Source organism: Lissotriton vulgaris, chromosome 12, assembly GCF_964263255.1.
Source record: "Lissotriton vulgaris chromosome 12, aLisVul1.2, whole genome shotgun sequence".
In the NCBI taxonomy this organism is placed as follows: Eukaryota; Metazoa; Chordata; class Amphibia; order Caudata; family Salamandridae; genus Lissotriton; species Lissotriton vulgaris.
This window is the reverse complement of record NC_141700.1, coordinates 37,189,987-37,211,769: the sequence shown is the minus strand read 5'-3', so window position 1 is coordinate 37,211,769 and position 21,783 is coordinate 37,189,987. Positions and strand designations below refer to the sequence as shown.

Here is a 21,783-nt window from a genome sequence, read left to right as displayed (position 1 = left end):
CACGTAGAGCTGTTGATTCACTTGCTTTGCATAAGCCTGCCATCTAGTGTTGGGTCTGGATGTTTGCACTTTGTTTTTGTTCGAAGAAGTCTTTTCCAGTCATGAGGTAGGTGACTCCTCCTTTCGGTGATAGTGCACATGAGCATCGACTCCATTGTTTTCCCACAAAGGGTGAGAATGGAGTTAGTAAGACTAGAATAGAGATGTCCATGTGTATGCATCTAATTAAGATATTACTGCAACAGGTATAGATAACTGGGGAGGCGGGTGGGCACATGTCACCACAGCTTCTGTGTCAAACACATAATATGGACGCCTCATAAAATGGCATCATGAGTGAAAAACCTACAAAACTGAGTAATCTGTTATAAATAGCTGAAAATCAACAGCCTTTCCAGTGCCACTATATACACTAACACAGTGATATGCCAGGCTGAGTTAAAGTGCAGATTTTACAAGACTGTGCTGTGACTTTACACAGTTTTTCATTTTTTCTTGTTTGGGAAATCCGTTTAAGGTTTCTCATGGGTCTAAACATATGCTATATAATAGTTTACGTTCTGTCTGCTTTATAAAAAAGAAATCAAATATTTTTTCACACTGACATTTTTATTAGGTTTGTTGGACAACTGACATCTAATGAACCAGAAATCAGTGAAAATATTGAATATGCTACTTACCAGTATGCATCTGTTCTTGGCATGTAGGGCTGCTAACATTCATATCTTAGCATTAGATCGCCACCTAGTGTTGGGTCCGGATGATCGCACATTGTTGTCCTGGAAGAGTCTTCGAAGTATCCTGAGATGGGTGGCTCCTCCCCTGGACTACAGTGCGCATGGGCATCGGCTCCATCCCCAGATTGTTTTTCGCCATTGTGGCAGAGGATGGAGTGAAAAGTGTAAAGGATGTCCATGCTAATGATTGAATACAATAGTATATGTGCAGCTGCGACGGGCACCGGGGAGGAGGGTGGGCGATATGAATGTCAGCAGCCCTACATGCCAAGAACAGATGCATACTGGTAAGTAGCATATTCAGTTCGAGGCATGTGGGCTGCTAAATTCATATCTTAGCATAGAATACATAGCAGTCCCTCCATTAGCGGCGGTTGCCCGTGCCAGCTGCAGAAACCTGAAAAAGTGTCTTGAGAACAGCCTGCCCTACAGCCGCTTGCTGTTTGGAATGTACATCAACACAGTAGTGTTTTGTAAAGGTATGTGGTGTAATCCACGTGGCTGCTCTGCAAATGTCCTCTAAAGGAATGTTTCCTAGGAAAGCCATGGATGCCCCCAACTTGCGTGTGGAGTGTGCCTTTGGGGGTATTGTTAAAGTGCGTTTGGCTTTTTGATAACAGATTTGAATGCACTTAACAATCCATCTGGCTATTCCTGCTTTGGAAATTGGGTTGCCTTTGTGTTGTGGTGAGAAGGCAACAAAGAGTTGTTTCGTCTTCCTAAAGTGTTGTGTCCTGTCTATGTAGTACATCAACGCCCTCCGTACGTCTAACGTATGGAGCATTCTTTCCGCCACTGTTTGTGGGTTCTGGAAGAATGCCGGCAAATCGATAGTTTGGTTGAGATGAAAATGTGACACCACCTTTGGAAGGAATTTGGGGTTAGTACGTAGCACTACCCTATTTGGATGAATTTGAATGAAAGGCTCTTGTATTGTGAGCGCTTGCAGCTCACTAACACGCCTTAGTGACGTAATAGCAATTAGGAAAGCAACTTTCCACGTTAGGAATTGCAGTTCACACGAGTGCAGTGGCTCAAATGGTGGTCCCATCAGCCTGGTGAGGACCACATTGAGGTTCCACACCGGAGCTGGCGGTGTTCTTGGGGGAATGACTCGTTTCAGACCTTCAAGAAACGCTTTAATGGCAGGCACCCTGAAGACCGAGAGATGCTGCCTATTTTGAAGGTAAGCTGCGATGGCGGATAGATGTATCCGAATAGAAGTGAACGCTAGGTTGCACTTATAAAGGTGTAACAGATAGCAAATGATGTTAGGGATAGATGCATCTAGCGGGTTTATGCCATTGTCCGCACAGTAAATGACAAAACGCTTCCATTTTGCGGCATAGCATGCTCTGGTTGACGGCTTCCTTGCCTCCTTGATGATGTTCATGCATTCAGGAGGTAGGTTGAGGTACCCAAACTCTAAGACTTCAGGAGCCAGATCGCTAGGTTGAGCTGTTGCGGATCTGGATGCTGAATTTCTCCATGGTTCTGCGTCAGAAGTCTGGGCGTGAGGCGCAGTCTTTGATGCGGCACCACTGAGAGTTCGAGGAACGTGGTGTACCAGGCTTGGCGCGCCCACGTTGGAGCAACTAGGATGAGTGTCATCGAGTGTTGCCTTAGTTTTCTCGCCACCAGTGGTATCAGAGGTGTCGGGGGAAAAACGTAAGCAAATTTGCCTGACCAGTTCATCCATATCGCATTGCCCTGCGATTGGGGGTGTGGGAACCTGGCGGCGAAGCTTTGGCATTTTGCGTTTTCCCTTGTGGCGAACAGGTCTATGTCTGGACGACCCCACCTTTGGAAGTACGGCTGGAGTACCGATGGGTGTATCTCCCACTCGTGCATTTGATGGCTGTATCTGCTGAGCAGATCCGCCATCTGATTGTCCTTCCCTGGGAGGTGCTCTGCCATGAGGAAGATGTTCCTCTGAATGGCCCACTTCCACATGCTCTGAGCCAGGTGAGACAGCTGTGGTGAGTGGGTGCCCCCCTGCTTTTGGATGTAGTACATCGCGGTCATGTTGTCCGTCCGGACTAACACCACTTTGTTGCATAGATGTACAATGAAGGACTTGAGTGCCATGAAGATCGCCATCAGTTCTAGATAGTAGATGTGCATCTTCTGTTGCTGCGTCGACCATAGTCCCTGCACCGTGTAAGTGAGCAGATGAGCTCCCCATCCCTGGAGAGATGCGTCCGTTGTCAGGATAACCTGTGGCACTGGCTCCTGGAACAGTCGGCCCTTGCAAAGGTTGTGTGGAGTCCACCAATGCAGAGAGGTGTATGCCCGACTGGTAACCAACACTAGGTCTGTTAATTGTCCCTGAGCCTGTGTCCACTGATTTGCTAAGCACTCCTGGAGCGGGCGCATATGCAACCGTGCGTGAGGGACTATGAAGATGCAGGAGGCCATCATGCCTATCAACTGCATGAACACTTTTGCTGGAAGTGAGTGTCCCGGTCTGAACTTCTGGATTAAAGACTGTATGCCGTCTATCCTGACCTGGTTTGGTTGCGCCTTGGCCGTCAGGGTATTGATTGTTGCACCCAAAAACTGCCGGACATGTGCCGGCTGAAGGTGTGACTTTGGGTAATTCAACGAGAAACCCAGGTTGTGAAGGAGGTGAATGGTAGTCGACATGTCCGCGGCGCACTGCTGTTCCGACCTGGCTTGCACGAGCCAGTCGTCGAGGTAGGGGTAGACATGGATGTTCTGCCTCCTGAGGTGCGCTGCTACTGTCGCCAGACACTTGGTAAACACCCTTGGGGCAGTTGTGACTCCGAAGGGTAGGACTTTGAACTGATAATGCGTGCCCTGGATAGTGAACCTGAGGTACTTTCTGTGGGACGGATGTAGCGGAATGTGGAAATAAGCATCCTTGAGATCTAAGGTTGCTAAGAAGTCTCCTTTGTTTAACATGGGAAGAATCTGTTGCAGTGTAAGCATATGGAAATGCTCTGACAGTATGTACAGATTGAGGGGACGGAGATCCAGAATTGGTCTGAGAGATCCGTCCTTCTTTGGAATGAGGAAGTACAGGGAATAAACCCCTGTGCCTTCCTCCCCCACTGGCACGAGCTCGATTGCCCCTTTTTGCAGCATCACCAACACCTCCTGCTGCAATAAGTGCAAGTGCTCTGCGGACATAGGTCTTTGCCTTGGTGGAATGTTGGGTGGAGTGGATTTTAACTCTAGACAATAACCGTACTGGATAAGCTGTCGCACCCACCTGTCTGTGGTGATGTTGATCCAGACGGGCAGGAACTGCTGTATTCTCCCCCCGACAGGTGTTAAGTGGTCGGGGGGCAGTGACAGCGAGTCACTGGCTGCTTGGGGCAGAGGAGCGTGAATTGTTGCCTCCTTTGCCGCGTCCTTTGTTGCTGTTTCCCCTGTAGCCCCTCTTGTTTTGTTTGGGGTACGAGGATTGTGCTCCACCTCTAGGGAACTGTGACTGTTGACCCAACTGTCCTCTGGTGACTCCACGGGCACCTGAGCGACGAAAATTATTGCCACGAAACTGCTGTGATTGTAGGGCCCCCATAGATTTAGCGGTTTCAGTATCTTTTTTAATTTTTTCCAGGGTGGTGTCAACATCTGGACCAAACAGTCTATCCGGATTGACTGGTTGATTAAGTATGGTTGTTTGAATGTCAGGTTTGAACCCTGATATGCGGAGCCACGCCTGTCTTCTGAGCATAACGCTGGTGTTAATGGCCCTAGCGGCTGTGTCCGCGGCATCAAGTGCACACTTTATGGCCGCGTTGGAGATTAGTTGTCCTTCTTGTATAATCATTTTGGTGCCCTCTTGAAACTGCGGAGGCAGGTGTTCCACAATCTGCTCTAGTGTGTCGTAATGTGATCTATCATAACGTGCCAGTAGTGCCTGTGTATTAGCAATACGCCAGAAATTGGCAGCCTGCGCAGCCACTCTTTTGCCTCCTGCCTCTAGCACTTTGGACTCCTTATCCGGGGGAGGAGCTTCACCCGTTGTTTGGGAGTTGGCCCTTTTGCGTGCGTTTGCGACCACCAGGGAGTCAAGCGGCAACTGTCCTCGAATGTATGCAGGGTCCGCAGGCGCTGGTCTGTACTTTTTTTCAATACGTGGGTTGACCACCCTCGCCCTGGTAGGCTCCTTAAAGATGTCCGCTGCATGCTTGAGGACCCCTTTGAGCATAGGCAGTGTCTTTACAGATTTTTCCGAAACTGAAAAGGTGTCGAACAGAAAGTCTTCCTCAACTGGGTCAGCATGCATGTCCACATCATGATTAGCAGCTGCCCTCTCAATGAGTGCATGAAAACCTGCAGAATCCTCTGTAGGGGATGCACGTGTACTGAAAGTCTGTGGGTCTTGTCCCATATCTTGTGTGCCTTGGTCCCCAATGACATCATATGAATCTGGCTGTGCCTCAGGTTCATTGACTGGGAATGTGTATTGTTCATCTTCACCATAGCCCTCACTTTCAGAGTGGTCTGGAGACGGTGTTGGGCTCCTTCCCGGAGGAGGCTGGATAGGTTCCATGAGGCCTGAGGCGTCCTGTGGAAACTTTTTCTTCTTTAGGGGGATGACATAGGATTCCACCGGCTGCGAAGTGATCTTCCTTTTATAAAGGGTTAACTTCCCCGTGTCCGCATCTATGAAACACTCCGAATCCTCTTCTTGGTCGAGCACCTGACCTGAAGATGCCCCTGCCGTAGAAGATTCCGACTTCTTTGGCGTCGATTTCGATGAAAAGGCCTTCGGCGCCACTTTTGGCGGTAGAAGGAAGAGGAGTTTACTTGCGGGCTTGACCGGGACGTCTGCCGCCTTTTGCGTCGATGGCGTTGGCGTCGACGAAGAAAAAGCCTTCTCCCTAATTCTTTGTAGTGAAGAAGCAACGAGAGATGCGTCGGTGACCGATGTCTTTGGCACCGACGAGGTGGCCTTGCCTTCGGATGCGACGTTCCGTTGGTCCTTTGGAGGGATGGACGGCGTCGACCCCGAGTCTTTGGAGCGATGCGCAGATGTCCCCGTTGGAGCCGGGGCTGTGTCGCTTGCTTTGGCTGGCTTTGCCGGCGCCGGCGCGCTTGTCTTGTGCGTGCCACCCTTTTTAGAGGATCTCTCCTCCGGCGCCGATTTTGACCCTGTGGAATCGCCGTGTTTCTTCGACTTCTGCGGACCGGAGGTCGACGGAGTCGATGAGGCTGCCGGTTTATTTGTCTTTGCTGTTACGACCGCCATTTTAGGGACGATTGAGTCCTTAACTTTCGGTTTCGGTTTTGGGTCGGCCATTTTAGGTGCAGTCGAGACCGTTGCTTTCAGTTTCGGTTTCGAAACCCTCGGCGCCGCAAGTATGTCCGTGGCCGGGCCAGCAGGCGGGGCCGTGGCTTGCGCTACAGGGTCTTGGGTAAGGCCGACAGGCGATCCCGCGACCCTCTCCTGATGTTCGTCAAGTTCGGGGCATAGCTCGTCCCCTGAGCTATCTTCCGCGGCCCTATAAACCATATCGTCGTCCCCTACCTCGTCGACGTATTCAAGGCCTTGACCCACGACTCCGTCGTCGTCATATTCCGGATCAGCCTCGACCTCCGTCTCCGGCGGGGAGATTTGAAGATGATGGCTCTGGTCCTCCTCTTCTTGGTCGTCGAAGATGTTTTCTGGATCCGGGGCCGTCTGTTTGGCCACAAGGCGCACCGCGCGCCGAATCGTGAGAGTCTTCTTCGACCTGAAACTCGCACAGGCCCTGCAACTTCCTTCGTCATGGTCTGGCGAAAGGCATTTATTACAGACCGGGTGCACGTCTATATGTGGGTATTTGGACCCACAGAGCGGACAGAGCTTAAACGGGCTCCGCTCCATGTTGGGAACTTGGTGTCGAGTCGCGATGAGAAGGCCTCGATGTCCGAAGAGTGGTAAAAAACTCCGCTGATTCCGGCTCCGAGAGACGGAAGAACTCGAGACCGTACGCAAACAATACCGACGTAAAGAACCCAAAGCCTTTTGGCCTTTAAAATTGATGTTTATTCGGTTCCGACGGAGAGACGTCGAGACCGCATCCGAACCCAATGGCGGAAAAAAACAATCTGGGGATGGAGCCGATGCCCATGCGCACTGTAGTCCAGGGGAGGAGCCACCCATCTCAGGATACTTCGAAGACTCTTCCAGGACAACAATGTGCGATCATCCGGACCCAACACTAGGTGGCGATCTAATGCTAAGATATGAATTTAGCAGCCCACATGCCTCGAACACTGAATTAAGATTTTATACAGCATTACATAATCTATTGTGGACCCAACATATGATATAACCACATTTGAGCAGATGTATAACAATTAAAAGAAAAGAAAAAAAGCCTCAACTCACCCAACCTTTGACCATTCCACAGCATAGTTTTCTTTTACCAGATCCACTATCACTACTCCCTATTAGATCCTAGTGAATTCATATGGAGGCAATTTCCTATTCAAATATATCCAAGCTACCTTGGTACGCATCCCACTTTTCTTCCCCCCTAAAGTAGTTTTTAAGAGCTGCATTCAAACACAGAAGTCCCCCTGATGTATAGCTGAATACTTTTTAATGAAGTGATCGACAGGAAAAAGGGGGTGGGGGTGATTAGACTGGGCAACCTGCCAAGTATAAAATGATATCCCCATATTTCTGTCCACTGATGGAAAGCGATAAAAACACGGAGTTGCTACCCTTGCCTTGACCACTCTTCTCACACACCCAGCCCTCCTCCTACTCCATTCTATTGGGTAACATCGTCTTCAGCAATTGCTAAAAAGCTAGGATCTTGGATTTTTCCATGAAGGACCACACTCCAATATAGCTAATTTTAACAACTGTGTAATTATTTTCTGGGAAACGTGTACCTTCTGTTTACACTTCTTAATACAAAAAGCAATTGAAATAGTGAACCTGTACGGCACACTTTGGGAGGAGATGCCTTAATTGAATGTAATTTCCCCCACCAATGCGTTCATGTTATACACCATCACAGAGCTGGGATTATGCACAAGTAAGTGTAGTGTTCTCACCTCGTCGAAGACACTTTCAATTTCATTTAGTAAGCTTTTTGAGCGCAAGGCTTTGGTATCATTCTGTTTGAAGTTGACCGCCTGGTGGTCTAATGACTTAAGGTAAGCCTTTTCATACTGCTCCCGCCAGATCTTGTTGAAACCCTGCTGTGCTTCTCGCCACTCCTCCTCCTTTGCCTTTAGCCTGCATAGAAAACACAAATAAAAATACTACAAATGAAGGTGTGGGTGGATTTTGATAATTTCAGCCATAAAAGACCAGATATCTAGTAGATATCCCATTCAACGCCACCATATCCAGACAATAGGAACTACAAAGTAAATGAAAATACATGCATACATATAGTCCGCTGTTCACCAAGCAGCCTTCAGCTACTTAATCAATGTCCACCAAAACATATGGTGGCTTTAACCTCATCGCTGCTACACATATTCCCCTCCGGTGCTGAACTATAATGATAATGGGTGTGGTCATGACGGAACGGTTCCGTCATCAGCACAGCTCCCCTGTGCCTCATGACGGAACCGTTCCGTCATGAGCATCGAAGGGGTTAAGAGACCTATATAACGTGCAACTGCATCTTAGGAATCATTATCTACACTCCCACAGGCGAACACTAACATGACTGTTCCGTTAAGGAAACTGCTTTTGTGTCTGTATGGTGGAAAAGCAAAGGTTCAAGAATGAACTGTCAAGTCCCAGACGTAAAACATAGTCCGGGGGCCCAAGTGACTTCTTTCAGTTCAGATCTCCTACGAAGCCACCATACTTGTACCCTCATCAACCTTCACTCATACTATCAGGCATTGATGCCCAGCATAATACGGAGGTGTAGGGATATTCATCAGTTTGAGGATAAGGACTCTGGACTGTTTCTTGAAAGCTGATTTATTAGTATTCATCAGCACTTTAAAAAAAACACTAAAGACAATGTTATATAGAAACATGTAAAGCTCCACATTTTAAATATACTGCTTAGAAATCAGCATGTGCTTATATCTCATCATTACCAATTTTGATAAAGAAGGGAACAGAGGCAAGGAATATGCTACTTACCAGTATGCATCTGTTCTTGGCATGTAGGGCTGCTGACATTCATATCTGTACATAGATCGCCGCCTAGTGTTGGGTCCGGATGATTGCACATTGTTGTCCTGGAAGAGTCTTCGAAGTATCACAAGATAGGTGGCTCCTCCCCCGGACTACAGTGCGCATGGGCATCCTCTCCATCCTCAGATTGTTTTTCGCCATTGTGGCAGAGGTAGAGTATGATACAGTAAGTGATGTCCATACTAGAGATTAATTAGGAGTGCTACAGCTGCGACAGGCACCGGGGCATATGAATGTCAGCAGCCCTACATGCCAAGAACAGATGCATACTGGTAAGTAGCATATTCCGTTCGAGGCATGTGGGCTGCTGAATTCATATCTGTGCATAGAATGTATAGCAGTCTCCCTCTTAGCGGTGGTTGCCCGTGCCAGCTGCAGCAGTCTGAAAAAGAGTATTGAGTACAGCCTGTCCTACAGCTGCTTGCTGTTTGGAGTGCACATCTACACAGTAGTGTTTGCTAAATGTATGTATGGTAGTCCATGTGGCTGCTCTACATATGTCTTCTAGAGGAATGTTTCCTAGGAAAGCCATGGATGCCCCTAACTTGCGTGTTGAATGAGCTCTTGGGGGAACTGTTAATGTGCGTTTAGCTTTCTGATAACAAATCTGTATGCACTTAACAATCCATCTGGCTATACCTGATTTGGAAATGGGGTTGCCTTTGTGCTGTGGTGAAAAGGCAACAAACAGTTGCTTAGTTTTCCTGAAATGTTTTGTCCTGTCTATGTAGTACAGGAGAGCTCTTTTAACGTCTAGGGTATGTAGAGCTCTTTCTGTCACTGAATCTGGATTTGGGAAGAACACTGGCAGTTCTATAGCTTGATTGATGTGAAACTGGGATACCACCTTAGGCATAATAATAATAATAATACTGATATTTGTAAAGCGCGAACAGCTACCTCACAAGGAGGTGTTCCGGCGCTGAGAATGCAGAACTTGTTTAGAGGGAAAAGCAAAAAGAAAGGAGGGAGAGGGCTTATCGATTCAGGGCAAAGGGCCAGGTCTTTAGTAGCTTCTTGAAACTGGATTCTGTGGTGGCAGCTTGGATAGTGGCAGGCAGGGCATTCCACAGTACAGCCGTGCCAACAGAAAAGGACCTGCCTCCAAGTCTAGCTTTTTTGGAGCGTGGGACAAGGAGCTGAAGTCGAGAATTGGAGCGCAGGAACCTCACCTGGTGATACCTGGGGAGTCTGAGTTCTAAGTAGTTGGGACAGGACCCCTTGAGTGCTCTAAATGCCAAAGTTAGAGATTTAAACTTTATTCTACTAGCCACAGGGAGCCAGTGCAGATGCGGAGAGACATGCTGTCTGAAAGGAATGTGTTTTAGCAGTCTCGCATCTGCATTCTGCACGATCTGCAGGCGATGTACCAAGTATTTGGGTAGGCCAAGATATAGGCCATTCGCATAGTCCAATCTGGATGTAACTGTTGCATGGACCAGCATTTTCCGGCAGTTTGCAGGCAAAAGAGCAAGGAACTTTCGAAGGTTCCTAAGTTTGAAAAGACAGCCAGTTGTGACCTGTTGTATGTGTGACGAAAAAGAAAGACCCTCGTCCCATCTTACGCCTAAGTTCTTCGCATTAGTGCTAGGTCGAGGGGCCGGACCCATTTCAGGAGGCCACCACAGGTCCGAGGGGGGGAATTGTGTTTGCCAAAAAAGACAACCTCCGTCTTGCCAGCGTTCAATTTTAATTTGTTGGTATTCATCCAGCTACCAATGTCCCGAAGACAGGCCCTTAAATTGCTGAATGTTGCCTCTGATACGTCAGAGAAGGGGAAGACTAATTGCGTATCGTCTGCATACGAAATCGCCTTAACTCCCCATTTTGAAATCAGGGTAAAGAGGGGGGCTAAATAGACATTAAAAAGTAGTGGGCTAAGAGCCGATCCCTGAGGGACGCCACATCTAAGGTGTTTTGGTTTTGAGGTGAAGGTGCCCAGCGCTACTTTCTGGGAGCGATCGGTTAGATAAGATTGTAGCCAGCTCAATGCTTTGTCTTTCAGACCTATAAACTTCAGCCGTGACAGCAATCTGCCGTGATCCACCGTATCAAATGCGGCTGATAGATCCAGGAGCACCATCATGGCTGATGCTCCTGAATCTAGAGACCACCTAATTGACTCAGCCACCTCAATAAGGGCTGTCTCGGTGCTGAAGCCCGATCTGAAACCTGACTGAGTTTCATGCAGAATCTCCTTGTCCTCAATGAATCTATTCAACTGACGTTGTATCAATTTTTCCAGCATTTTTCCGGGTTTAGGGTTTGTACCTAGCACTACCCTATTTGCGTGAATTTGGATGAATGGCTCCTGAATAGTTAGGGCTTGCAGCTCACTAACTCTCCTAAGTGATGTAATCGCCACTAAAAAAGCCACTTTACTCGTTAGGAATTGTATTTCACACGAGTGTAGAGGTTCATAAGGTGGTCCCATCAGTCTGGTTAGAACCATGTTCAGGTTCCAGACAGGTGAAGGTGGGTGTCTGGGAGGAATCACTCGTTTGAGTCCCTCCATGAAAGATTTAATAGCAGGTACTCTGAAGAGTGAAAGGTGCTGCCTGTTCTGAAGATAAGCTGCCACCGCAGCTAAATGGATACGTATGGAACTGTAGACTAGATTGCATCTGTGTAAATGTAACAGATAACATATGATGTTTTGAGTTGATGCATCTAGCGGATTTATGTCATTATTGTTACAATAGATGACAAATCGTTTCCACTTTGCCGCATAGCATGCTCTGGTTGTAGGTCTCCTTGCCTCTTTGATAATATTCATACAGTCAGGAGACAAGTTCAGGTAACCAAACTCTATGACTTCAGGAGCCAGATCGCAAGGTTCAACTGTTGCGGATCTGGGTGCTGAATGTCTCCATGGCTCTGCATTAAAAGTCTGGGTGTTAGTCGCAGCCTTTGATGAGGCACCACGGAAAGTTCTAGGAACGTGGTGTACCACGGTTGCCTCGCCCATGTTGGAGCAACTAGAATGAGTGTCATCGAGTGTTGTTGCAGTTTGCGTGCCACTAGTAGTATGAGCGGGGCTGGGGGAAAAGCGTACGCAAACCTGCCTGACCAGTTCATCCATATCGCATTGCCCTGAGACTGCGGATGTGGAAACCTGGCGGCGAAGCTTTGGCATTTTGCGTTTTCCCTTGTGGCAAACAGGTCTATATCTGGGTGACCCCACTGCTGGAAGTACGGTTGTAGCACTGAGGGATGAATCTCCCACTTGTGCATCTGGTGGCTGTGTGTGCTGAGCAGATCCGCCATCTGGTCGTCCTTGCCTGGGAGGTGTTCCGCCATGAGGAATATGTTTCTTTGAATGGCCCACTTCCACATGCTTTGCGCTAGATGTGACAACTGTGGAGAGTGTGTCCCTCCCTGCTTCTGTATGTAGTACATGGCAGTCATGTTGTCCGTCCGGATCAAAACGACTTTGTTGCACAAATGTACCTTGAATGCCTTCATTGCCATAAAGATTGCCATCCGTTCCAGCAGGTTGATGTGCATCTTCTTTTGCTGTGTCGTCCATAGTCCCTGCACTGTGTTATGGAGGACATGCGCTCCCCATCCCAGGAGAGCTGCGTCCGTTGTAAGCACGATTTGTGGTACAGGCTCTTGGAACGGTCGTCCCCTGCAAAGGTTTTGTGGGTTCCACCAATGCAGAGAGTTGTATGCGCGACCGGTCACCAACACTAGGTCTTTTAATTGTCCTTGAGCCTGGTTCCACTGCCATGCTAAGCACTCCTGAAGCGGACGCATGTGTAGTCTCGCGTGAGGGACTATGAAGATGCAGGAGGCCATCATGCCTATCAACTGCATAAACACCTGTGCTGGGAGCGAGTGTTGAGGTCTGAATTTCTGAATCAGTAATTGAATGCTGTTGATTCTTGCTGAGTTTGGCTGTGCCTTTGCTGCCAGAGTGTCTATTGACGCGCCCAGGTACTGTCGTACGTGGGCGGGTTGAAGATGAGACTTTGGGTAGTTTAATGAGAATCTGAGGCTGTGTAGGAGGTGAATAGTGCGGGACATGTGGCTGGCACATTGCTGGGCTGACTTTGCCTGGATAATCCAGTCGTCCAGATATGGGTAGACGTGAATATGCTGTCTCCGTAGGTGCGCAGCTACTGTCGCTAGGCACTTGGTAAACACCCTGGGGGCTGTTGTGACCCTGAAAGGCAGGACCTTGAACTGGTAGTGCTGATTTTGTATGGTGAACCGGAGATATTTCCTGTGTGCCGGATGTATCGGTATGTGGAAATATGCATCTTTTAGGTCTAGTGTTGCAAGGAAATCTCCCTGACTGAGTAATGGTAGAACCTGCTGTAATGTGAGCATGTGAAAATGTTCTGACAAGATGTATTGGTTTAGGGGCCTGAGGTCTAGTATTGGTCTGAGAGACCCGTCCTTTTTGGGGATTAAACAGAAAAGCGAGTATACCCCTGTACCCTGTTGCTTTATAGGGACGAGTTCCATGGCCCCTTTTTGCAGCATGCTGTTGACATCTTGCTGTAATAAGTGTATGTGCTCTGCGGACATAGGACGGTGTCTTGGGGGTATGTTGGGTGGAGTGGAGGATAGCTCTAGACAATAGCCATACTGAATAAGTTGTCTCACCCACCGGTCTGTGGTAATGCTTTACCAGACTGGCAGGAACTGTTGTAATCGTCCCCCGACCGGTGTTACATGGTCTGGGGGCAGTGACAGGGCGTCACTGTTTAGTATTGGCAGAGGATCTGGCGTTGTTATTCCCTCGTCCTCTGCCCTTGTTGCCGTTGCCACGGTATCCACCTCTATTGGTTTTATTATAGGTGGTCTGCGTGCTCCCTTTATTGTATGGAGTCTGCTGGGATGCCTGACCTCGTGCAGCTCCTCTGTTACCGGAGCGCCGAAAGGAGCCTCCTCTGAATTGTTGTGACTGCAAGGCATCCATAGACTTGGCTGTCTCTGTGTCTTTTTTAATTTTCTCTATTTATTTGGTCCTGATGTGGACACAATATTAATCAGGGTTCACAGGCTGATTTAATAATGTGGTTTGAATCTAAGGTTGGAACCCAGAACTGCGTAACCAAGCATGTCTCCTCAGCATGACACTTGTGTTGATGGCCCTGGCTGCGGTGTCTGCTGCGTCTAACGCACATTTAATGGATGCGTTGGATATGAGTTTCCTCTCCTGTATCAGTGTTTCTGCTCCCTCCTTGTAGACATCAGGCAAATGTTGTAGCAGTTGCTCAAGTGTGTCATAATGCGCCCTATCATATCTGGCTAATAGGGCTTGTGTATTAGAAATTCTCCAGATATTAGCTGCTTGAGCAGCTACTCTTTTTCCAGAAGCTTCTAATATCTCAGACTCCTTGCCTGGAGGAGGAGCATCACCAGTGGTCTGTGAGTTGGCACGCTTACAAGCATTTGATACCACCAAAGAGTCCAATGGCAGCTGTCCCTTAATATATGTAGGGTCCACAGGTGCCGGTCTGTATTTTCCTTCGATTCTGGGGTTAACAACTCTTCCTATTGTGGTTTCCTTGAAAATGTCTCCTTGGTGTTTAAGGACACCTTTCAACATTAGCAATGTCTTGACTGATTTCTCTGAAGTGGAGAAAGTGTCAAACAGGAAGTCCTCTTCAATTGGGTCAGCATGCATTTCCACATCATGATTCAGTGCTGCCCTTTCTATTAATGCGTTAAACGCAGCTGTATCCTCTGTTGGCGAAGTCTTAACAGGATAAGAAGGAGTGTCAGGAATACTCTGACTCCCCCGGGTCAACAGGTTCTGTCCAGGCTTGAGTCTGGTCATCCTGATCCGTGTCCGCAGGATAATTATATTGTTCATCGTAATCATACCCAATATCCTCATTAGAGCGTGTGGGTGAGTATGCAGAAGTGTCATGGCCATGGTACCTTACAGTCTCAAAAAGGACAGGCGAAGTGGAAGAATCCCTTTTCTTTTTGAGTGGAATTTTATATGATTCAAGAGGATTTTCCGACCTGATTTTCCTTTGATAAATAGTAAGTCTGTCGGAGTCGATATGTAGCTTTGACTGCTCATCATAGGAGGGCTTTTGGTACACAATATCCTCTTCAAGAGAATGACTCCTCTTTCCCATTGACACCTTCTTGGGTGTTTCGATCCCCGTTTTCGGATCGAGCGCCTTAGGGCGTGCAGTTGGGGGATAGTCCGAATTTTATCGGCGGCATCGTTTTTGTCGACAGACTGACCTTCCTCGGCTCCGACGTCGATATTGGTTTGGCCGACTTTGCCTTTTCGCCAATATGTTTTTGGCCTTGCGTCGACTTAGGCGCTTGTTGCGTTGGAGGCACGCTCTTCTGCCTCGACTCGACGTGCTACTTCGAGCCGCTTTTGGATTTCGGCTCGAGGCCTTTGACGAGCTGTGGCCTGTCGACTCGTTGCTTTGGATCGAGAACCTTCCGAGACTAGGGTCCCTTATTTGTGTCGCTGTCCGTCGACGTCGACCTCGTCGGTTCGACGTGCTTGACTTTAGTGATGGACTTCAGCGCACCGATCTTCGGCTCGACACCCTTTCTTTGTGACCCGCAGGGTCGTCAACACTTTTCTTCTTGGTCGAATCCGATGTGTTCGAACTCTTCGATCCGAAGACTGTCTTCAGCAGTTTCGGTTTTGTTTTTGACTCGATGGCTTCCGGTTTCGATTTAAGTAGTTCGACCGATGGCTGTGATATAGTCTTAGCCGGGCCGAGACGCGGGGCTATAGAATGTTCGTCATGATCTTGGCTAAGGCCTTCTGGCGATGCCTCGACCTGAGCCCTTGGAAGTCCTTCAGTGTCTGTTCCGGGCCCCGTACTGACTATTGGGCCTGGTTCATCGCTCGAGTCGTCATCGACGGCTCCGATGGGGATATGCGTCGTCCCTTACTTCGACGACGTTTTCATCCTCGACATTCTCTTAGTCGTCTTCATAATAGGTGGAGTCATGGTCCAAACCGGGATCCGACTGCTGTACTGGATCCTCAGTCTCGACGACCTCATCGTCTTCTTCATCGAAGATATTCACAGGGTCGGGCGCTGGCTTCGCCATCATCTGCCTCGCTGCGCGTCGAAGCCTAAGCGTCTCCTTCGACCTGAATTGAGCACAAGCTAGACAGTTGGCCTCATTGTGCTCCGGTGATAAGCACTTGTTGCACACCAGGTGTACATCGATGTGTGGGTACTTAGAGTTACAAAGGGGGCATCGTTTGAACGGGCTCAGTTCCATCGACGATCGGGCCTCTGGTGTCGAAAAGGCCCGAGGCTCTCTTCAACGTCCTGCTCGAAAGAACTAGAACAAAGTACTCGGCACCGATCGAAAAAACAATACCGATGACCCGAAGGCCTTTTGGCCTTTAGAAAAGTTTCCGAACTTGAGTAAAAAAAAGTACATCCGAACCCAATGGCGGAAAAAAAACAATCTGAGGATGAAGAGGATGCCCATGCGCACTGTAGTCCGGGGGAGGAGCCATATATCTCGTGATACTTCGAAGACTCTTCCAGGACAACAATGTGCAATCATCCGGACCCAACACTAGGCGGCGATCTATGCACAGATATGAATTCAGCAGCCCACATGCCTCGAACATCAAGTTTAAATAATCTAAGCGAGATGACAAATATGGTTACGTGAGGCAGTTGGGAACAGTGGTCTGGTCCCAGAGTTACATAGTCATGGTCTGTGTCAGAGGCCACATCCCTTGCATAAACAAACATAAAACACAACTACAATTACCACAAATACACATCAAAAATGCTGGTTTAAATTTGTGGATGGAGAGGGACATACCTGGTGGTATTGAGAGGTCGAAACCTGGGTAAGCTTTTTAAGACACTCCGATTTGAACGACAAATGCAAACGAACATACAAAGTACAATATTGCTTTTAACAGATTAACACATTCATTTTAATAGGTACAACATGAACAGACAAGATGGCAAATGAAACACTGACACTACATCAGAAAGTAGTGAGCTGAGCTGCAGTAAACAGATGGGAGTGTGAAGGGGGTATGGGGTGTAGTAAAGGCTTTGCCAGGCAGGTTATCGAGGGGTACATACAGGGAGATTGTGTTGGGAGCAAGATTATGCAGAAAGTGGAGAGAGAGGGAGGAGACATTTTGACCGAATAAGAAAGAAAGCATAATAAAACAATATAAACAAAAATGGGGGGAGATGGAGGTAGACATTCGATTCATCCTCCATTCTGTGTATAGTTATTAACGAATCTGTAAATGACAGATCAGAGAACCTAACCATGCGGTCGGCCCGGGTATGAGTAGGTGTCATTGACGGAGGAATGCTGAACCAAGGTTGCTACAAGCCCTCCACCCTGGCAGTCCAGGAGGTACAGCGTTGCCAAAACAAAAATACTACGAGTCTGATTTCAACCGTACGTATTAATTTGGTGCTCACACATTAGGTGTGCATCTGTTCTTTATTATATTATTTCTTTAGTATGGGACAGTTTTTCTCATGGAGTGGTACGCATGGGGTTGGTCTCCATGTGGTCCTGAAGAAGAGGTTTAGGGGACACCTCGAAACAGGTCGACCAAATACTAGGGAAAGTATACACATAATAGTTACACTTCCTACCTACTATTAACCCCTTTTTATCCATTCCAACTAGGAGCAGGAATAAATGAATCGCTCACTAGCTAGGTATTTTTAGCATCACCATCACCACTCCCCCGAACACTGCACTACACATTTTTTCACAAAAAGTGCTCCTACTTAGTTCCGCAAGTTGCAGCACGGCCCAGACAGTAGCTTTCTGGGATGGCCTCAATGATGAAGCATGTCACCTAGGGGAACCCTTGGTGAGTGAGGGGGACTCGAGAAGAGGATCTTCTCTTCTTAGTTTTGAGGCGTTGTTTCGCACATTTAGCGAAAGCCCTTCCCTTTGGTTAGGTTCTCTGATCGGTCATCATTTGTTAATAGCTATGCAGAAAGAAAGGACCCATTCAAATGGGGGAGCTAGTGGGATGCATAAGCACTGGGCTACAATATGATGCAGCCAGCAGGGGTATGGGGCAGGCCCTCTTTGAGGAATAATGGCCAGGAGAATTCAATGCTAATCAAACATGGGCCATGCAAGCAAGCTGAGGACATGAGACTCTACAGGTCTCAGGCTGGCTGGGAAGATCATGTATCTTCTCCTCTGAAATGGAAAAATGGGGTGGGATGGATTGTTTGGGCTGAACCAGTGAGGCTTATACAGAAACTGGACAAGGTGAGCCATCGTAAACCAAGGTGGGCAAAGGGGCACCAGGGGCAGCTGTAAGGAAAAGAGGGACGGTAGCTACAAGAATAAGGAATCTGGGCACAACTTGCAAAGCCCAAGAGTCTATTACATATGCCTCATCTGGGCACTACAAAAGGTATTCCATACCAGGCTGTCTGGAGAACAGTCACTGCCACCATAATGTAAAATAACATACAGCTCCTCCATTTTAAGTGGCTCCAAGTGTATCTTGGGCCACTAGGGGCAACCAGAAGTGTAGCAGCAGCACCCACCATCAAGCGCCGCAGCCAACCTCCCCAGTGGACTTACTGCACCACTTGCTCCAGCACTAGTGTAAAGGTGTACGCTAGTGCAGCCAATGTCATTATGGGTCATTGAGGAAATGCATTCAGACTCATCAGCAGAGGATTTAGGTGTGTCTATTAGAAGGATTGTCGCTAAGAGAGCATTTGGAATATGCTGCTTACCAGAATGCATCTGTTCTTGGCATGTAGGGCGGCTGACATTCATATCTGTGCATAGATCGCCGCCTAGTGTTGGGTCCGGATGATTGCACATGGTTGTCCTGGAAGAGTCTTCGAAGTATCATGAGATAGGTGGCTCCTCCCCTGGACTACAGTGCGCATGGGCATTGACTCCATCCTCAGATTGTTTTTTTCCACCATTGGGTTCGGATGTCTTTAATTCCCTCTTGTCGGAATCGATAGAAAAACTTTCTTCTAGCTCGGCTTCGAGCCGGTTTCTGTACTTCCGCGTTCTCTCGGCGCGGAAGGCCTAGTCGACGCTCCTGACTTATCGACCATCCATCATGGACCGAAGTCCCTTCAAGAGATGTCCGGTGTGTAACTCGAAGTACCCCCACATCGACGTCCACCCGGTGTGCAACAAGTGTCTGTCGCCGGACCACGATGAGGCCAAGTGTATGGCCTGTTCACGATTCAGGTCCAAGAAGGCACTCAAGCTCAGACGAGCTGCGCACCTGGAGGCCCAGCAATCTGCTCCGGCGCCTACGGACATTTTCGATGCAGGGGATGTCGAGGAAGAATATATACAGGACGTTTCGGAATCAAACACCGCGTCGGACGTCGAAGAAGACTACGACGCGGATGCTGAGGTGTTCGAAAGAGAAGAAGTCGTCGAGGAGGTAGGAGACGACGACGGTGCCCTCGGGGCCATGGAGGATAGCTCGGACGAGGAGCTTCCTCAAACTGACTATGGGGCCGTGCCTGTTTATAAGGCCCAGGTCGAGGGATCGCCTTCGGGCCTTACCCAAGACCTTGAGATGGGTTCCACGGCCCCGCCTTCGGGCCCGGGCCACTCCCTGGCAAAACGAAACCGAAAGTGAAACCTACGGTCTCGACGCCAGATACTGCGCAGGTGCAAGTATCGAAACCGAAAGTGCGCATCGCTTTGGTCGGATCGAAAACTTCTGAGGCTTCGGCGCCGAAGATGGCTGTCGAGCCAAAAAGTCAAGTCAAGGGCGTGGAGACGAAGTCTGCCGCGCCGAAGACTAAAGTGTAGGTTGTCGATACTGCCGCGTCGGCGCCGAGGACGGTCGACGCCGGCAAGGGCCTTGTCGACCCGAAGAAGGCTGTCGACAAACCAAAGAAAACTCTCGGTGACCAGAAAAAGCGACTCTATGACCCGAAGGTCCTCTCTGCCCCGCGTCCGCACGACAAGGCCAAGGCCGCTGCGCCTCGTGAGTCAACGCCGAAAGTGGCCTCGAAGGACTCCGCTGAACCGGTGCGTCCATCCGCCGCGTTCACCAAGAAGGTGACGGACTCCCTGCAGCGCATCAGGGACGGCACCGCAGCGGTCGAACCGAAGGACCCTCCGCCTGCGAAGCCTGTGGAGAAACCAGTTAAGGCGTCCACGCCGATCCTCTTTACGTTGCCACCTAAGAAGGCACCAAAGGCTTTCGCTCCTAAGGCAGTGGCCGGCGTGCCCGAAAAGGTCTCCTCGGCGCCGAAGGCGTCGTCGGTGGTCCACGGCCCGCGTCCTCGGCAACCTTCGGAGGATGAGCGTCAGGAACACTTCATCGACGCCGAAACGGGCAGGCTTTCCCTCCGAAAGCGGAAAATCACCCCAGAACCCCAACTGGAGTCTTACAAAATCCCTTTCAAGAAGAAGGAGGACTCTGCTTGGTCTCCGGTCTTGGTGGAACCCCTTTTACCACAGACTCATGATGTGTCGCCCACTTACTCCGATGTGGACGCTGGTGATGGTGATGAGGAGGATGAATACAGTTATCCAGTCTATACAGACCCTGAGGATACAAATGAGCCCTGGGCAGCTGGGGGTGACCCCGGGGATCCTCATTCAGGACAAGACCCTCAACTATTTCCTGCCAAGACTTCACCTACTGAAGACTCTGCTGCTTTCAATGCCCTCATTGAACGGGCTGCTAACAATCACAATGTACAGCTGTATGCTGACCCTGTGGATGTGGATTTCCTCTTTGACACTTTTTCAATATCAGAAAAGACTTTAAAAACTCTGCCTATGCTAAAAGGTGATCTGAAGCATGCTGCTGAGATCTTCAAAGAACCTACCAGGGCGAGGGTGATCAACCCTAGGATTGACAAGAAATACAAGTCGGCGCCTACTGATCCTACCTACATTAAAGGACAGTTGCCTCTGGACTCCCTTGTCGTCTCAAATGCCCGGAAGAGGGCCAATTCTCAGACTGCGGGTGATGCTCCTCCCCCAGACAAAGAATCCAAGGTCTTTGAGGCTTCGGGGAAGAGGGTAGCAGCACAGGCGGCCAACATATGGCGCATCTCTAACACACAGGCGCTTCTGGCGTGCTATGACAGGGCGCACTAAGATACACTAGAGACCCTTTTGCAACACCTGCCTGATCAATACAAAGAGGGGGCTGAGATGCTGATTCAAGAGGGGAAGCTAATCTCCAACGCTTCCATTAAGTGCGCTCTGGACGCAGCCGATACCGCTGCCAGAGCTATAAACACCAGTGTTATGCTTCGGAGACATGCCTGGCTGAGAATCTCTGGATTTAAGCCAGACATCCAAACCACCATCCTGAACCAAACGGTTAACCCAGATCACCTGTTTGGACCAGAGGTTGGCACCACCCTAGAAAAAATGAAAAAGGACACTGACACTACCAAATCCATGGGTGCCTTACAGTCCCAGCAGTTTCGGGGTGGGTCCTTTCATCACCCCAGCACTAGAGGCGTCTCAAGGGGTCAGCTCTCCCAGTCCACGCAATACTACAAGGGCAACACCCAGACTTCTTACGCCAACAAAAGTCGCGGTGGATATCGTGGCAACAGCGCCAAGGGCAGAGGACGTGGCAACAACAGCTCCAGGTCCTCTGCCACCAGCAAACAGTGACTCCTTGTCACTGCCCCCCGACCACACAACACCGGTCGGGGGGAGACTCCAGCAGTTCCTGCCCGTCTGGAAGCCCATCACCACGGACAGGTGGGTCAGAAAACTTATCCAATACGGTTATTGTCTGGAGTTAACATCCACTCCACCCAACATGCCCCCAAGGCACCGTCCTATGTCGGACGAGCACTTGCACTTATTGCAGCAGGAGGTCACCGTCATGCTGCAAAAAGGGGCAATAGAGCTCGTGCCTATGCAAGAAAGAGGCACAGGGGTCTACTCCCTGTACTTCTTAATACCAAAGAAGGA

The 21,783-nt window shown here is 49.0% G+C and overlaps 1 protein-coding gene across 1 annotated transcript in view; it reads right to left on the bottom strand.

Annotated features, from left to right (window-relative positions):
* SIN3B (SIN3 transcription regulator family member B) overlaps positions 1-21,783 on the bottom strand; it is a 146,083-nt gene that overhangs the window by 54,419 nt on the left and 69,881 nt on the right. The window contains exon 13 of the mRNA XM_086946936.1: positions 7,764-7,947. Coding sequence (XP_086803062.1) covers positions 7,764-7,947 — 184 coding nt within the window. The remainder of the gene's footprint in view (positions 1-7,763; positions 7,948-21,783) is intronic.